Here is an 18,468-nt window from a genome sequence, read left to right as displayed (position 1 = left end):
TTAGAAAGTTTTATTTAAAATTCTAGTTTTATTCAAAGTTTTCCATGAGAGCTTAGTGTCAACTAAGATTCACAAGATTATAGAAGTGTTATTTTATATCATTATTTTACTCTTTATTAATTACACCATCAAGTAATACCTTTACGAACTCATGACTCACGAAGCTTTGTAATAAAATGCTTGGTTTTAAATCAAAGTTTAATGTCTTTTTATTTTCAAATTTAGTTCAATAGGTACGTTCGGAAGATGATTTTTTGTGTTTGTGATTGTTGTCTTTTACGGCTTTAATCGTGCATACATCACTTTACTAGTATTCATACGCCAATCGCAGAATACCTCAATTAAAGGACAAATATTATATGTCTTGCGCTTTAAAGAGATGTACATAAACCTATTACCTGTACCTATTCATGTACAGATGTACATGAATAGGTACTAGGTACCTAGTACCTATATTTTGTATTTTTAAGATATACCTACGGAGAGCACGTAAGAACAAAGTTGCTGCTCATAAAATATGCATAATATACTACATTGGACCCACGTTGTACTTATGAGTAGCAGCTGTATATAATTATGTCAAATGATTATTGTAAATAATACGACTCATATAAAAAATAAAGAAAACGAGTTTATAAAAAATAACTTGTATTTTTAAAATAATAAAGTTGTGGTAAGGTACATTGCGTCCGTAATTAATTATAAATGATTTATTCATTACAGAGATAAATTTAAATATCGCGCATTTTTTAGCGCCAAACCCAGAATTGTTATTGGAAGTTTAAATCATACTCTAAAAATTGAAAAGTATTATTTTTGCATTTTAAAATTTAAATATTTTTTTTAATGACATTATTTAGTTGATTTTTAGTATATTTATTTTTTTACATCACATTTCATTACGTCATACGTTTTTAAGGAAGTACTACGTTACCATTTTGAATTTGACTTTGTAGTACTTCCCTCTGCGGCTCGAGAGGCCGTCGGTCGAAATTTACTTGTCTTCTCAGATTTTCATAGGTGAAAAATGGCTCTCGTATCTGCACGTCTAGCCGCCTCCGTGGCGAGGCGTATGCCTAATGCCACTTCACAGGTACAAATTGTTTAAGCTAGCTAGTTATTCATATTTTGGTGTATTCAGTGTCCAAATCGGTTTTCGGAAATGTTTTTTGCTTCTTTTCTTACACATCGACTGTCCGCCTTGAAATTGTTTTTTTGGGTCGACGAAGTTAACAGTATCGGCCAAGTATCTGTTTTAAACAAGTTCATTTTTGTGTAAAATAGTGCTATCGCTCATACAAAAGTGTGCAGATATTACCTAATTTTCATCCGGCAAAAATTAATTTTCGTTATGTAACTCGGACACCGCCGTATTATTTATCTATAATCAACCGTGTAAATCGATTGTTATGTTAAAATATTATAGTGTTCACTTTGCTGTTTATAATTTCGATGCAGATATACTAGAAAACCCCTTTACTTCATTCTTACATTTTTTATGTAATTGGTCTAACCTCAAATTATCACAAGTGGATCCTTCACTGGAAGAAATTTCATATGGTTTTTGCGTGTTAAGTAATGTTTTATACTCACCTTTTGTGGCTTGATGTCAATATTTCAGTAATTTTATCGATTTTAGATCAGCAAGGTGGCCATTCCTGCTGTATCAGTCGCTTCCCGCAAGATTCACCTATCATGCACCAAGAGGGGAGCCGAGATTTCTTCCATCTTGGAGGAGAGGATTATGGGAGTAGCACCCAAGGTAAGATCTTCACACTACAGTTTCAGTGCTGCAGAGCAGCGTTTATTTTATAATAAAAAAATACATTAAAGAATTTGTTACCCACTAAGTCTAAAGACTTTTCGATGGGAAATATTTTTATTTATTTTATTTTTTTTATGACAGTTTTAAATTACATTTATTTTATTTGCATTTTACAGATTTATTTATAAACAGGCACTATAAAGTATCAAGAAGATATTTCTTCAGTTCTTTTTTTTTCATTTTAAGATTTTTCATGTTGATGATGGTTTGTGGGAGATCATTGAACAATCTTGGAACAACGCAATTTAATGTTCGCTCTCCGAAGTAATTTGTAATTCGGGGAACAGACAGGGAGCCCTTAATTTTTAATCTAGTGTAGTGTGTGTGGGAAACTCTTTTTATATTCCGGATCAACAAAGTGATCTACAATCAATTTGTAGTCACAAAGTTGTTTTACCGGCAGGACATTACAGAATTTAAAATATACACTTTCGCCCATATGTTTCGCCTCACGGATTATGCTATCCAGATGATTTACACTTAATTCTTTTGAAACTTTTATTTCTCCTTATCGACAGTTATTAAATATATAGATTGAGTTCAGAATTGGACCTGCCATAGGTACTACATATTCAGCTGGCATAAAGAAACAGACACTTACTTACAAGGGAGGAGAGAATAATATGCTTGTATTTATTTACGGACATGTATATTCCTATCCCTTTTGCGTATGTGACAGGGTACTAGGTCCTGTTATATCAGGCGTTGATTGATTTCCTAACTGACATTAATTTGTTGGTGGAACTTCATTTAATTATCATCATTCCCTTTCGGTACCTAATGGTGCATAGGGCACTTAATTGGTATACCAATCGCAGCATATCTTGATCATTTTTGTTACACGAAGGTAAGATGATCAGCCCTACGGTTCAGGTGTCAGTCTAGGGACCATGAAATATTTCATGTCAACCAAGTCAGGAATCGAACACGAGACCTCTTATATGGTAGGCAAACGTGCTGACCATTTTACCGTAAGGCCGACAAAATTACATTACAATGAATAACAAGAAAAATACTTGAATCGGGTTGTGATCTCGTGGCTAGTGTCTCGGACTCACCGCTCAAAGATCTGTGGTTCGAATCCCACTCTACCCCAACTCGGTTCCCATTTTCTAATAGTGAGTTATTTACAACTCGTTGAAAATGGCCCTCTAAAATGAAATATTTATGTAAATCACAATAACGCAAATATTGATTTTTAACAACAAAAAAAGTGGAGAAAACTAAATATATTAGAACTTCGTTTATCCAAACTCCAGTCATCCGGATTGCCAAATATCCAAATTATTAAAAGGAAATAAAAAAATATAGAATATGTATTCTTAATTTAAATTTAATTGTGCAATTAACTTTGCTGGGCATGTTTAAGTAAAATTTTTAATGTGATTCCAATTATCCGGGTAATTTGAGTTTTACTGTAGGTTAATTTTACAGTACTTATAATTATGAAAGATATGATGGAAATATTATCTTAATGGAGGCTGAGAAATGTTTTCAAGTTGGAAATCTGGGCGTTGTTCACAGGGCCTAGATTTGTCAATTCGCTCTTTTGAGCAATCGCTTAACATGCTGTGTAATATTTATAATTCTGTGTATGTTTTAAATTCTATATTTATAAAAAATAAAATATTTGTGTTCTTATGATTTACCTAATTGAGTATTTAAATTTTGAAGCCATTGTCAACTTGTAGATAATATTGTTAGAAAATAAAAATTGAGTTGTGTGTGTATAAAAATATAGCGGTGTTCGTACCTCAGATTTGTGAGTCTGGGATCCTGTATAAATCTTCGATCTGTTGATTGGTAATCATTTTTGTCTGCTCCATGTCGCTTAGTTTAGGAATAATATGTTTTTAAAATAGTATTTCTTATAGTTATGTTTTCCTTCTTTTTATTATTTTCTAGGAGTAAATAAACCAATATAACCAGTATATTGAATAAATATGTGGTAAAATGATTTAACATGGAAAACAGCAGGCAGTGCTTCAAATGTGAATTTGATTACAATGTGAGTTTATTGATTCCAGGCCGACTTAGAGGAGACCGGCCGTGTGTTGAGTATTGGAGATGGTATTGCTCGTGTTTACGGTCTCAAGAACATCCAGGCTGATGAGATGGTGGAGTTTTCTTCTGGTCTCAAGGTAATATTTACTTTTATATGTTCATAAAATGAAATGTTAAAATCAATATATTTAATAGCCAATTTAATTTAATTTAGCATATAAAATTAAGTTTAAATTTAAATAAAACGTGCAGAATTTTAACCAAAACATACTTTATAATAAATTTGATATTTGAAGAATTATTTTTGTGTTTATTCACCATAATAAAATAAATAAAAACAACTTTGTTTTTAACCACTTATTTTTTCTACCGAAGCTTGTATAGCTTTTTATATTTCAAATGTTTTGAACTTAAAAATAAAATTATACCCTGTATAGCCATCGCTAACATTTAATAATTTCCACAGGGAATGGCCTTGAATTTGGAGCCTGACAACGTAGGTGTTGTAGTATTTGGTAATGACAAGCTCATCAAGGAAGGTGACATTGTCAAGAGAACCGGCGCCATTGTGGACGTGCCTGTGGGTGAGGAGTTGCTGGGTCGTGTAGTGGACGCTCTCGGTAACGCCATCGACGGAAAAGGAGCCATTCAGTCGAAGACCAGGTTCCGTGTGGGAATCAAGGCCCCTGGTATCATCCCCCGTATCTCCGTACGGGAGCCTATGCAGACTGGTTAGTATTAATACATAATTTCCTTTATAGGTTTACTGCGTATGCACTTACTATTCAACTGACTCGGGATTGCTATGGTAAACTCTGTATATGACTACAATATGTTTGTTCTAAATTGATACACAAGAACACTATATTGTAAGAAGGAATTTACAAATTTAACAATAGTCTTTCAAATATTTATTTTTTTTGTACAAAAGGTACAATGATAGTGCAGAAGCACACAGCATACAACACCGAAACTTAAGACAAATTACATTTAAATGTCAGCAGGTCAAATAAGGAACCCCCATATGTATATGTATACGTAAGGCGAGATTATACTTGCTGAAACTTGGGCTAAAAAAAACACCTTTGCCGGATATTCGGTTAAAAATTCAGTTTTTTTGTATTTGGGTTTCATTTCATTGTAATTTAATTTTGTCTGTAGGAATCAAGGCTGTGGACTCTCTGGTACCCATCGGTCGTGGTCAACGTGAGTTGATCATCGGTGACAGGCAAACTGGCAAGACTGCTTTGGCTATTGATACAATCATCAACCAGAAGCGTTTCAACGACGCCGATGACGAAAAAAAGAAGCTGTACTGCATTTACGTCGCCATCGGCCAAAAGAGATCCACCGTGGCCCAGATTGTCAAGAGATTGACAGACTCCGGTCAGTACATTGTCATTTCTGTAAACTTTATATTGTCCATTAAAATATTGATGGTGTCCTTTAGATTTTTTAGTGACTGTATGTAGTTTCATGAATAACAAATCATTACAACTTAATGCAATGCTTTTGTGAATGTATAAACTTAATGTAATGTTTCCGTGAATTTAATTAACTAGCAGATACTCTGTTGATTGGGATCTCAGGACACTCGGATATTTTAGCCTTCTGGGCCTCACAATGTATTTTTCATTGTTTAGAGCGAACAATCAGTAAAAAATAATAATCTTTCACTCAAAATACCTAGACCAATGAGGAAGTTTAGTACTATGGGAAATTGGATATAAAAATGTTTTGTTATGCGCAGTAAAAATTAGAACATTAAATTATACAGCGAAGTTTCTCGAAAATGTATGAAATAAATAATTAAAATGATTTTTATAAAAACATGTTACTTTGCGTCACTTGTTCTGCCGAAACAACCAATGGTAGTGTTGTGATAGATTTCTGGTTTATGAGAAGCTTATTCACTAATCAGCAGAACTCACAGAAGAGAACTTGTAATATCACACGCGGAGTAACTTCAAAATCATAACACTTTAAAGAAATCATAGCGCTGATAATATGATAAGTATTTTATTTTTTGGCTTAGTTTAATAATCTATTAACAAATAAAAAAAACTACTAAACTTCCTCAATTTTACTTGAATTATCGGGTTTATCTTGTGAATTTGTCCCTATTGTAATTGAGAGAATTATTAAGAACATATTGCGAAAACATGAATAATTAATGGTGTTTTGTAATAGGTGCCATTGGCTACACCATCATTGTGTCTGCCACGGCTTCCGATGCTGCTCCCCTGCAGTACTTGGCTCCCTACTCTGGCTGTGCCATGGGAGAGTTCTTCCGTGACAATGGAAAACACGCCCTCATCATCTATGATGATTTGTCCAAGCAAGCCGTGGCTTACCGTCAGGTACATTATACTTTTTACTCAATTAATCTGGTAGTAAATTTGTTTTTATCATTAGAAATATTCAGTGGTGTAACAGGTATTTTAATGCTTATGTAAGTCAGTGAGTATGGTATTATTTTAATAACAAAAACATAAATTGAGTTTTATTAACCATAGCTACAAATATATCTTGTTTGATCATTTATTTAAATCCAAATATTAGCCAAGTTCGGTGACTGAAAATAAAATAACAATGTCACCTACAAATAAAGTTTCCTCTAATCTATGTAACAATTCACATATACATATTTTTTTTATTTGTAAATGGATTCTAAATTCTGGAATCTATTTTTTCTGCACAAAGATACTAAGGCTACCAGATTACTACTATAGAGTTTCTTTAGAAAGCTTTTCTTGTACGGCAATAAGCAACTTTTCTTTATTTATTTATGCTTTATTAAGTCAGTCCATAACATCTTAAGAACTAATATAAACTTTAAATAACATCACAATTATGTATGTAGGCACCCACCGCCATGGATATTAAGTCCCCTGGGGGGATGTGTGCTACTACACTCAGATGGAGTGGGCAAGCTGTAATTCATAAATAGTATTGTTTTGAGTGTCGTAACGAGCAAAATAAATTATTTTAAAAGTGAGTAGTTATATTTTTGAAGATGAATTAAGGGCACTTAAATATGTATGTAATGTCGGTTTCCAGATGTCTCTGCTGCTGCGTCGTCCCCCCGGTCGTGAAGCTTACCCCGGAGATGTGTTCTACCTACATTCCCGTCTGCTCGAGCGTGCTGCTAAAATGTAAGTAATGCATATTATACCACTAACTAGCGCACTGGTATTTAGTATTTTATTCACTACATACATATCTCGTGTTCTCTCCTTAGTTGGAACATACATTGTCCACAAGTTAGTATGCTTCTCTGTCAGCTGCCGACTCCTGTGTCAGGCCCGTGACATTTAGTTCAGGCATGAATTGTCAGCAATGAACATCCGGGATGACAAGGACCTGATACCTAGTAAAGTAGGCGAGTGTGGTTAAGAACACTTCTACAGTTTCAGGAGAGCACTCCTCCCATCGACGGGTGATATAATAGTCTTATAATAATTTATAAGGAAGTGTTACAAAGTGAATGCTGATTCAATTAATAATCTTTATTGTTTCATACCCAGGTTACTATCAAGTCAAATAACATTTATCCAATGGTTTAGTTCTATTTTTCAAACACACTGTATTTGTTATGATGTGGACGAGCTGTAAAGAAATAAATATCTTGTCAACTCCACTAACCTGCTGTTGTGTTGAGGCGTGATGTGGTGCTGGAACCTGGTGGAGCTGGGGATTTGTTTGATGCTGGCACAGCTTGTGAGTTGAGTTGGCGTTCTAGGTGGACGCTGGCACACCACGGTTGTTGATAGTTGTGTTGGGAGCACTTTGCTTGTTAGATGTTTAGTACTGAATTTTAAATGTTTTTGATAGGCACTACATGCGTTATTATTGTTGCACAGAGCTGTACTAGAAAATGGGAAGTGTGACAGATATGGATAGGTAGATATAAATTATTTGTTGAGTTAGTATGTAAGTAAACAATTGTATACAACTACTTACCGACTTTTCCATGTCTACCGGTTTCGAGATGCTCGTCTCTGTGTCAGGACACTAATTACAATAACAGTTAGTGTTAGCTACTAACAGTGTGTGTCCTACCAGCAATTTGGTTTTATATTTTTGTGCAACTACAACTATGGTGAAGGTGACTAAGAGATAGGTGTGTCTCAACACCGGTAGACATAGAAGAATCGGTAATTGGTTATATACAATTATTTACTAACATTTGATGATATGTTATACCAATGCAGTGCCCTATGCACCAATAGGTGCGGAAAGGGAATGATGATGATATGTTTGACCACAAATTAAATGCTTTAAATACTAATACAAAACTGTATTTTTTATCTGCCCGGGCACAGACAAAGAAAGATAACAGAAAAGGTGAAGATTTATACGTACTTTTGTTTCCAGGTCTGAGGTTATGGGAGGTGGTTCCCTCACAGCCCTGCCCGTTATTGAGACTCAGGCTGGAGATGTGTCGGCGTACATTCCCACCAACGTGATCTCCATCACCGATGGGCAAATCTTCTTGGAAACTGAGCTCTTCTACAAGGGTATCAGGCCGGCCATCAACGTCGGTCTGTCTGTGTCCCGTGTGGGATCCGCTGCCCAGACCAAGGCCATGAAACAGGTCATCACCTTTTATTAATATAAATCACAGCAAGGGTCACCAATGCTTGAGAAAAATCACGCTTTAATTGTTGTGAGCTCACCATGAATTCAACTTGGAACATCCATGTGTGCGGCAAGCTCTCGAGAGGCTACCAATATTTTTGGTTATTTTTATTAACTGAATGCTTAAAATGCAAAGCTACAAATTTTAAGATTTAGTATAAATATATTTGAATTTCTATTCCTAGAAATTAAAATAGATGTATTAGTTTTTTTAATTTTATTTTATTTTAATTTTGTGAATAATTTTATTTTTATAATTTTTTTACAAATATAAAAAAAATTCAAACGTATCTTTAATTTTCAAAGTATGACTGTAATGTTGTTGTTTCACAGGTGGCCGGTTCCATGAAGCTGGAGTTGGCTCAATACCGTGAAGTAGCTGCCTTCGCCCAGTTCGGCTCTGACCTCGACGCCGCCACCCAGCAGTTGCTGAATCGCGGAGTGCGTCTCACAGAACTGCTGAAGCAGGGACAGTACGTGCCAATGGCCATCGAGGAGCAGGTCGCCATCATCTACTGCGGAGTCCGAGGACATCTGGACAAAATGGATCCCTCAAAGATCACCGCTTTCGAAAAGGAGTTCACTCAACACATCAAGTAAGAACCCTTAAACGAATCAATCAAATCAACCCGCCTTGTGTCATGACTGCACTATGCAGTTTTGGATACTAAATATTGTTGCAATTCAACTAACGTTTGTTAAAATACTCAACTGACCCATTCAAATTAAAATTTACCAAGTTCAGATTTTATTTAACACATGCAAGATTAGAATCATAACTAATCAGATATTATATAAATTCTATATTATGATTTCTGATGCCATAATATTATCTGAGAACAAAACAGATGAACTTGAAAAATACTGGACAAATTTTCAAATTAATTTTATAATAAAATAAATATAAAACAACTTTGTTTTTAACCCCCTATTTATTATTTTTTCTACCAACTGGTTTCAAAGCTACACAAGCTTATTTGTCAAGGTATATTTAACTAAAACATTCTATCCCATTTTATTTTTAAAATTGAAAAGTTGTTTATATTTATTTTATTATAATGATACCCACAAAGTTAGTGCTTCAAATATAAATGAATTTTACGTTCGAATCCTTTTAACAGTAATTAATGTTGTTTCTTCACCTTTCCTTCTTTAGGACCAGCGAGCAGACACTCCTCGCGACCATTGCCAAGGAAGGAATGATTTCACCCGATTCTGACACCAAGCTGAAGGCACTCGTCACCGATTTCATTGCTAACTTCAGCGGTTAAATAGAGTTAGACTAGTTAAGTGTAGGACTATCTTCAGAGTAACATCAGCTCACTCAACGGGTAACGGGAGTCGTCGCTGTGCGAGACAGTCAGATTATGTAATATATTCGCAGAGACTTGTTTTAATAAGTCTACTTTTAAATTTGCCATCTTTTGTTATGTACCAGTTGAGTATACTATTGTTTAAATATTAAATACTTATTATACACACCAAATTGACTTTTATTTATTTTATTACATTGATCATTTACACAGGACTAAAAATAAATTGGAATAAAAAAATCATATTTATTTAGAAATTTATTGAAAAAAAGAGGGAAAACATTTATGAGAACGAAATATTGAAGTCGAGGCATTTACAGGGCTTATAACCTGTCATTGGCTGGTTTAAGTGGCCAATTGTGAAACATTTACCATTATGACAATGTTTGAGCATCCAATTTTCCTCAACTAAAGTGAAGAAAAAGCCGAAACCTTTATTCATCATACTATATTATTAGCAGGGTACTTATTCTGACGGGAAGTTAAAATTTATCTTTAATTTTATCTACAAAGTAAAATTAAGTTTTCTGTATGAAAAATAGAATATGTTAACAATTTTTTTCTAAACATGTTCAATTACTGGTTACCGACGAAGATACTTTGTACAAATATACACATGTTCGTACATAAATATCAATATTAGTTTATACTGTCTGAGTATATGCCGATGAAGATAGCCGTTCATAATCGCAGCCCAGGTAGACAAATTGACAATAGTTAAGGTGACTTCAAATGTATTTTTTTTTTAAAAATCAACACTAAGTTTTGAAAATTCCTTAAAAAATCATTTTATTCACAATTTCATATGGGTATATTAATTTGTGAGCGTACTGGGACTGAACTCGAGGGATTTTATTTCCAAAAATGTCAGGTCTCTACAGACAAGGAAATAATATCTAATAAAAATAATTTTGTTATGAAAAAATTTTAATACCGCAATTTATGAACAAGATTTAGTAATTATAAAAAACAAGATTATGTGTATATTTTAGTATCACTGCTTTTGTTGCTGCTGTTTCTTGGCTGCTTCTGCCAATGCTTCTCCCTTCTCGAACTCTGCGATGAGTGCACTCACTTCCGCGTTGGACAAGATTCTTATTTTGGTCTTTCCATTTTCTCTAGTTAGGGTCGCCATTTCAACTGAAAGGTAAATATTAAGTGAGAATCGCTCAATGACCGAGCCGATGGAAGAAGTCAAATCTGTTGTTTCTTATAGGGGGGAGAAGTACAGTAGAAACTGATAAAAAATTAGTCAATAATTAATCGCTCTAGTCTAATTAAGTTTTTTTAAGAGTAAACATAATAACAATAAAACTCGAAGGATTGCATAATATATATTGAACTATTGTCAATAGTAAATTGCGATGTTTTAGAGGATGGTATAAGTTACATATAACTTAAAAATAATATTTTAATGTTATATTTCTATTAATATTTTTGTGTCGTGCAAAATATAACAGTTATTATTTATTTTCTTGATTATAGCATTCTACTGCATAAAACGAATATTTAATGTATTTTTCAAGTACATAATGAGGAACTTCAGCCCTACGGGAAATTGGATACAAAAAATGTTTTCTCGCGTGTGGTAAAAATTAGAACATTAAATTGTGCATCAAAGTTTCTTAAAAATGTACAAAAAAAATAATGATTAATATTTTTTTAAATATGCACTACTTTGAACGACGCCACTGGTTCATATGAACCAACCAATGATATGAGAGCTATGAAGGATATTCGGTTTGCTTACCGTAAACGAACCAATCGGGAGAACTTATAGAGAAGAACCTCTAATGTCACACGCGGATTTATTTCAGAAATACAGAACTTTAAAAAAATCATAGCGCTGATAATACGATATATAATTATTTTTTTTTAATTTTTGGCTTAGCTTACCAGTCTTACCAAAATTTTTTTTTTTAAAAAACACTGAACTTCCTCATTGATAACATCAAGCGATAAATAATTTAGTGCTACATAAATATCATAAAAATATGATTGCTATTGCGCCATAAAACAGATTTATAATTTACCTTTCTCAGATGTGATTTTGGTCATATCCAATGTTTTACTAAGAACTTTAACTGCTAGAGCCTGTGCTTGGGCCAAGTCGGTTTCATTTTCTTTATATTCTTGTTTTAAGCTGGAAACTGCAGCCTGAAAAAGTACCGCATACATGTAAATTCCTCTCCTTATTCTATTCCGACAACACAATCAGGATAAACATGTATATATTGTCACAATTGATTTATAATATTGAACCTGGCTGATTATATTGCAATTTTAAAAGGGAAAAACACACCTCATCTCATATTTTTTGCATGACAAATTTCTAATCCTATCCACACCTAATAGTGCTGGGCATCGGTGCAACATTTGATCATAAGTTGCATAACAGCAAGATGATTAGCTTTATGATTTAGATCTCAGGCAAGAGAAACTATGAAATACTGTTGTGCGTAGTGAAAAAGCAGCTTTTCAATAAATATTTCGTACTGATAATAAATACAAGACTTGCATGTGGCCAAACACATCTAAATTTGCAAATTTAATCATTGCTTATTTTGAAATAAGCGGTGAAAAAAACACTATTGCAAAGTGAAACATAACTGAAATAATTTAACTTACCGAGCTGTTATTCCCGATACAGGTGGCCTTCCACCCTCCGTAGTTGCCACTAGGGTCGGATTGGTAGAGCTGGTATCCGTAGTGCTTGTCCCAACCCATGTACAGAATGGAAACACCGAACGGGCGTTTACCTAGCATTGAAAAAATACAATGTTTTTGAGTATGTCCAAATGTTCGCAGACTGGCTAGGGAGTTATTCAGATCTTAATTTGTTGCAACAGAAGGTAAACATTTATGAGAAGGGAATATGAAAGTCTGGGCATTTTCTCAAAAATGTTTTCCCTCTGTTGCAACAAATTTAGAGTTGAAAAAATATTTTTACTGAGGAATAAAGAATAAGCTGTCATTATATCAAATTATAAACGTTTTTATTTTGCATATAAGTGGTTTGGAGCAAAATCAGATTCAAAGTTAGGTATAAATAAAGATCTCACAATGTAGCAGGAACAGCGAGACAGGGGTGACATGATAGACATAAAATACTCAAGAGTCACTGGCTGCTCAAATTTGGATTCCATGTTAAAACTAAAACAAGATGCTCGACTTCAAGGCCACAGTCTCAGGCTGGAGAAGACCAGATTTAACCTAAAGCCACAAAAGCATTTCCTAAGCAATAGGGTTGTTAAGAGTCTCAATAACTTTAAAAATGAGCAATATTTGTTATGGAAAAGTTAAAATACACTAACATCTAACTTTCGTTAAAATAAAGCATAAATTAAGCATAATATACACTTTAAGCTGCTTGCTTAAAATTACAATAATAATAACAAAAATAAATGTATAAAGCACTAAGAGTTATAGAATTGAAATAAAAAAAACTAGTTGTTTTATGATGATGAGAAAAATATGTTTATTAAATTTCTAAATAAATTGGTGGCATTTTATTCACAGAAACTGCAAGTCTGGGCTGGTATTCTGAACGCTCTTGCAGGAGTAGAGGGGGTAATTTAAGTACTAATTAAGTGCTAGCAAAGCTTTTTCTATCCCCGTGAGGGTTCAGAATCACACTGCTGAAGGGGTTAAAAGAAAATGTAATTACCTCCATACTGTGTGTAGGCCTGTTTCACATCACACAGCCACGAAACCAGTTGTTCACAGGGAATAGACTCTCCGTGCTGCAGTAGATACCGCTGCGCGATCAACCTCAGTTCGTTGGTCAAGACATTGGCATCCGATGTGATGCCCGCCACACTGCAGACCATGTCTTCGTTCAGTTTGTATATTTTCTCTGAGAAGAACACTTCGTCCAGCAGCTTGTTGGTGTTGCGTCGCTCAGCGGCCAGGAGGATGCCGTCAGTGGCGAGGATGCCCAGACAGGTACCAGCGTGACTGATGGCCTCCATCGCATACTCCACTTGGTAGAGTCGGCCTGAAAATTTCATTATTGTATTATTCATTTTTAGGATGATATATTAATTTATACAGTACATAATATCGCGGGGTAATTACTACAACTAGGTAACTCCAAAATCAGCATTTGTGAGTTACCCACTAAAAATACATTTTTTTATCCTCCTCCATGAATGCTACAAAATGACAAGCCATGCATTCAAATCATCATCGTAACATGATTGTAGTGAATCACTACTTACCTATTTGTAGCATTTATGGAGCAAGATACAAATATATGTTTTTGGTGGGTAACTAAAAAACACTAATTTAAAAGTTACCTAGTTGTAGTAATTACCCAACGATATGGAGGCATGTTAAAACAAAGCAATAAATGTATTTTTTTGTACGTTTCCCAGACTGCGAGTATAATTTATTATTTTAGTTATAATTGTTGCCGGTCACAGTATATTTAATTGCGATTTAAAATTACTTACTTTTTAAAATTAATATTTGGTTTGTCTTTGTTCTGAAAAATAAAGGAGACTGCCTTTTTTGTGGAACTAAATACATTGAGTCCAAAATGTATGAGATACTGCCATTTATGCTCCAAAACCTTTGCAGTTGTCAATAGTATTTTTGTTTCTCAATCTATCGCCATATCTAACTCATTTCAGACCAACGGTGGAGATTGGTGTCATTGTTTTAACACGCCTCGTACATTGAGGATACAGAGACCATTTGTGGACTTAAGAGTTTTACGTGTTAGGGTGACAATATATATATATATATATTACTGTACTATTTAATTGAGGAAAATTTTTATTTTGTGTTATTTTGAACATATTGTGATTATTTTTTAATATTTTTTTTTTGTTGTGAAAATACACATAAAATATTTTTAAAATAACTAAAAACCCTCTATTACAATGGGCACTTATGAGGACTAAATGAAGGAATAAATGATTTAATAAGTAGCAACATTTTTACGTATTTATTTTTTTCCTCGATTCCATGTTCCTCATAATTTAATTGTGGATAATGATAGTATTTTTACAAATACATTTATATACACAAGCTGTATCTGGCCACTAATTATATAATTGGATTAAAATTTTGATTTATTTTTTTGTTGTAAAGCCTGTTATTTTTTTAAAATAAATAACAGCCATTATTTGAAAATACAGGTAACCCCCATTGATTGCGACCCCGGAGAGTGCGGATTCATTAAAACGCAATATTTTTCACAACGTAGTGAAAATAAAAAATGGTGGTAAAATTGCAGATGTAGGTAGGGATTTCAAATTGCCTGAGTCTACAGTGCGATCAATTGAAAAAAAAGCGAGGAGAAATTGCTTTTAAAACAAGCAATGGTTGGTTTGGTCGGTTTAAATAACAATCTTGCATTGCCTTATAATGATTGGCTAATCGGCTAGTGCTGACATAGAATCAGCTGAAATATATCCTATAGAGTTCCGTGAAAAATCCCCCGTTGTTTGCAAAATTTTGCTTACAGCGGCCATATCCAGAACGCATCCCCCGCAAATACCGGGGGTTACCTGTATGTATATATTAATTTAAAAAAAAATTTAATTGTTCACCAGTCCGTTTTTTGGTTGGCTAGGCTAGAAGATATTACTTTTAGCAACAAGTCCAGCAAAGTCCATATATTTTTTTACTTGAAGTTTAAATAAAACAATAAAAAAAAAATGTAGCGGCTGCAACAGTTTCATTTCCATGTCTATTTTGAAACCTGAGTCATTTTTTGGCTCGTGCCGAGAGACACTGAACGACTCGCCAACGTGTTGGCAGTGTAGCGATTTCATTGCAAATACGTGCGCCGGCATACTGGTGTACATATTGGCCAGCGTGTAGAGCAGCCTTTAGTAGTTGTTTTACATAATATGTGGATTTATTCTATTGTTGTTCTAAATCAAGGGTAGCCAACTTGATCAGACCCGAGATCTACTTTTCACTGTCCAGATTTCATGCGATCTACCAATTATTTAATGAGAGTTTTATCGTAAACTTTGCCATGCATTTAATTGAAAAATACATTTTTACTAGGCATGCAATACGATCAGATAAATGAGATTTCACTAGGTCAGGTTTGTAGCTGGATATTCCCAACCTTAAAGAATCCAACATATAAGCGCATGCTATGTTTTAAGTATGAAAATACCGATTCGTATAAATATGCTGAACCAAAACACAATCGGTCAGCATATTTTTTGAAATTCCGATATTCTTCTTTGGAAACCGATGTCCAGACATCTAGACCAGAGCCTGACCGTGTTTTCAAAAACACATTGCAGCGCAGAGTAAGAATTTAGTTTTTCAGTGAAATATGGTTCATTAGAAGCATATCTGCAAATTTGTGCGGCATTTTGTAAGTGTCATTAATAAACGGATAATGGATGAATTCAACCAACCCCACAATTTCTTTGCCTTGTCGCGATCGACAGGTTGGCCACCGCTGTTCTAGATAATCTGTTGATTTATTTTATTGTTATTCTATATAATCTGTGGATTTATTATTTCGAGTACTAATAAACTGAAATGATAAAAAATGTTTTTTATGCTTCTTAAATTTACTCCAGGCTTGGACCAAAGGCGGTTTCTTAGTATGTGCATGAAACTGCCAAATAAAAATATTAATAAACAATTTATAGTAAAAATATGTAATACAAAGGAAGCATATATTATTTAATATTAGTGCCAAAAGATTAAGCGAGATCGATTCTAGTGGACGACCTTTTTATTCTGTCATCCCTCGCATGCATTATTCGTTAAATTTGTATGAAAAACAAAAAATCTGGTGACACCATTGCTTGATCGAGAAAGACTGCTTTAATAAAGGTAAATCCTACATTAAAGGGAATAGACAATATACATAATCCGTGGAGTGCCGGCAAATGCTCAAATATCTACTTTGCTTGTAACCTCGCTTTGAACATGCGTACTGACAGAATATGGGTAAAAATTAATGTGATTTAGTTACGAACAATGTGCTTATAATGTGTATACACATACAAAAGAATGGAAAATTTAGAGTTCTGATGTGCAGGCTGTCATTGGAATTATTATCAATTATCACTCTTTTACAACACCCTATGAGACTTATAAAATAATTCAACCTAATATTTATAGTACAAGTATACAAAAGGTGAAGAAATGCAATGCTAGTGTTTTTGGTCCGGAACAGCCCGTGATTTGGACCCACTTAAATAGCAGGTTTGCACAATTAAATATGTCATGTGAAGTGATAAATATACTAGCAAATAGCAAATTAAACAAATAAGAAGCAGAATAGAATTCGTAACACAAATAATGATTAGTTTCATATTCATTTTGGGGCTTATAATAACTTTTTAGTACAGAAACCGACTCTTGAGCATTGAAAATAATAAATAACAATATAAGTAATAGAAAATAGTCACATTATACACATAAAAAAATAAATTTACCTTCTGGCGAAAATATCGTAGTTCTTGTATCATATCGGCGAGCCTGTAAAAACAAGAAAAAACACACTTAAATGCATTATACGTGGTTAAAAGATACAAAATAAGAAAGCGGAGTTATAATTACCATTTTAAATTAATAACTTAAAATACTTATGTACGAAATATTAAAAAATTTAAACAACGCTTGACAAACAACCTAACCAATATAGAAAAAGCAACAGAAGATGACAGCGCCGGATTTGTGTGAGTTTCTTAATTTATTTTTCCGTGGTTGATAAAGCAATATTTTTCTATGCTTCACTTATTTTATATTCTAGTCAAGAACTATTGCTTTTTGACAATGGTAATATAATACTGTACTGCGCATGTCCAAAACAACGCTAACGTGTTTAGGGTTGTAAACAGCGTTGCCATTACTACCGATTTTTCGGTAGATCTGCCGATTTTAGGAGCAATCTACCGATCTACCAAATTACATTGAAATTCTACCGATTTCTATATATTTCATAGTTTTTTTTTCGCAGAACAAAATTTCAATGCAAATAAAACGAATACATGTTATAATAATTTATTGTTTCTTTGCTCACTTAGGTTGCCATCTGTTGATTGTTAAAAAACTCTTTATCTATTGTCCATAAGTATATAATGATCATATATTATTCAAATGAATTGGTTAGTATTGGAGAATGGTGATTCCCGGTTATTTTCAAATATATAATATTGTGGTATGATAAATCATGATCATAGAATTTCATGACATTATTGAAAAATTAATATATATCTTTGTTAATCTTATAAGGAGAAATGAAAGGAGATCACATTTCATATAAAAATGGCTTTTCTTCAGTTATTATCTATTTAAATTTAGTTGAATCATTGTTTTAAGCAATGTCAGTACTTCAGAAGTTGACAGTTTTTATATTTAAAGAACTTAAAAATATTAATTATTTCTTTGTTTGACAATAAAGTTTGACTGATGATTGTAAAAATGACAAAAAATAGAGATATAGAGAAGACCCATCAATTTCAGGGCCTCTATGCTGCAAGACACTTCTATCTGCAAAAAAAAAACTATTTATACCGAGTCATTGACAGGCTTTATAATACACAATATTTGAATTTCCACAGAACGGGTATTAATACAAATCATTGAATACATTTTATGAAAATTCATTCAACCGATGTACCTTTGCGCATAAAAAAATACGTACATAGGTAACTTGGTGTGATTTTATTAGTTTATTTCGAAAGATACATTTAT

The 18,468-nt window shown here is 33.4% G+C and overlaps 2 protein-coding genes across 2 annotated transcripts; one reads left to right on the top strand and one right to left on the bottom strand.

Annotated features, from left to right (window-relative positions):
- Nucleotides 1-957: 957 nt before the first annotated feature.
- On the top strand, nt 958-9,956 carry blw (ATP synthase subunit alpha blw, mitochondrial). The gene is made up of 10 exons (XM_088242959.1): nt 958-1,093; nt 1,640-1,762; nt 3,853-3,966; nt 4,296-4,560; nt 4,991-5,215; nt 6,020-6,189; nt 6,890-6,984; nt 8,207-8,426; nt 8,804-9,066; nt 9,627-9,956. The coding sequence occupies exons 1-10, from the start codon at nt 1,028-1,030 to the stop codon at nt 9,739-9,741; spliced, it is 1,656 nt and encodes a 551-aa protein (XP_088099085.1). The 5' UTR covers nt 958-1,027; the 3' UTR covers nt 9,742-9,956.
- A 736-nt stretch (nt 9,957-10,692) lies between these two features.
- Prosalpha3 (proteasome alpha3 subunit) lies at nt 10,693-17,433 on the bottom strand. The gene is made up of 6 exons (XM_088242974.1): nt 17,332-17,433; nt 17,208-17,250; nt 13,451-13,780; nt 12,412-12,542; nt 11,817-11,940; nt 10,693-10,923 (listed from the first exon to the last, which is right to left on the bottom strand). The coding sequence occupies exons 1-6, from the start codon at nt 17,332-17,334 to the stop codon at nt 10,778-10,780; spliced, it is 777 nt and encodes a 258-aa protein (XP_088099100.1). The 5' UTR covers nt 17,335-17,433; the 3' UTR covers nt 10,693-10,777.
- Nucleotides 17,434-18,468: the final 1,035 nt, after the last annotated feature.

The sequence above is a fragment of the Micrasema longulum genome, unplaced genomic scaffold (assembly GCF_059751315.1).
Source record: "Micrasema longulum isolate JH-2025_06_02 unplaced genomic scaffold, ASM5975131v1 h1tg000020l, whole genome shotgun sequence".
In the NCBI taxonomy this organism is placed as follows: Eukaryota; Metazoa; Arthropoda; class Insecta; order Trichoptera; family Brachycentridae; genus Micrasema; species Micrasema longulum.
Note: the sequence above shows the minus strand (reverse complement) of the source record. Positions and strands in the feature narration are given on the sequence as shown.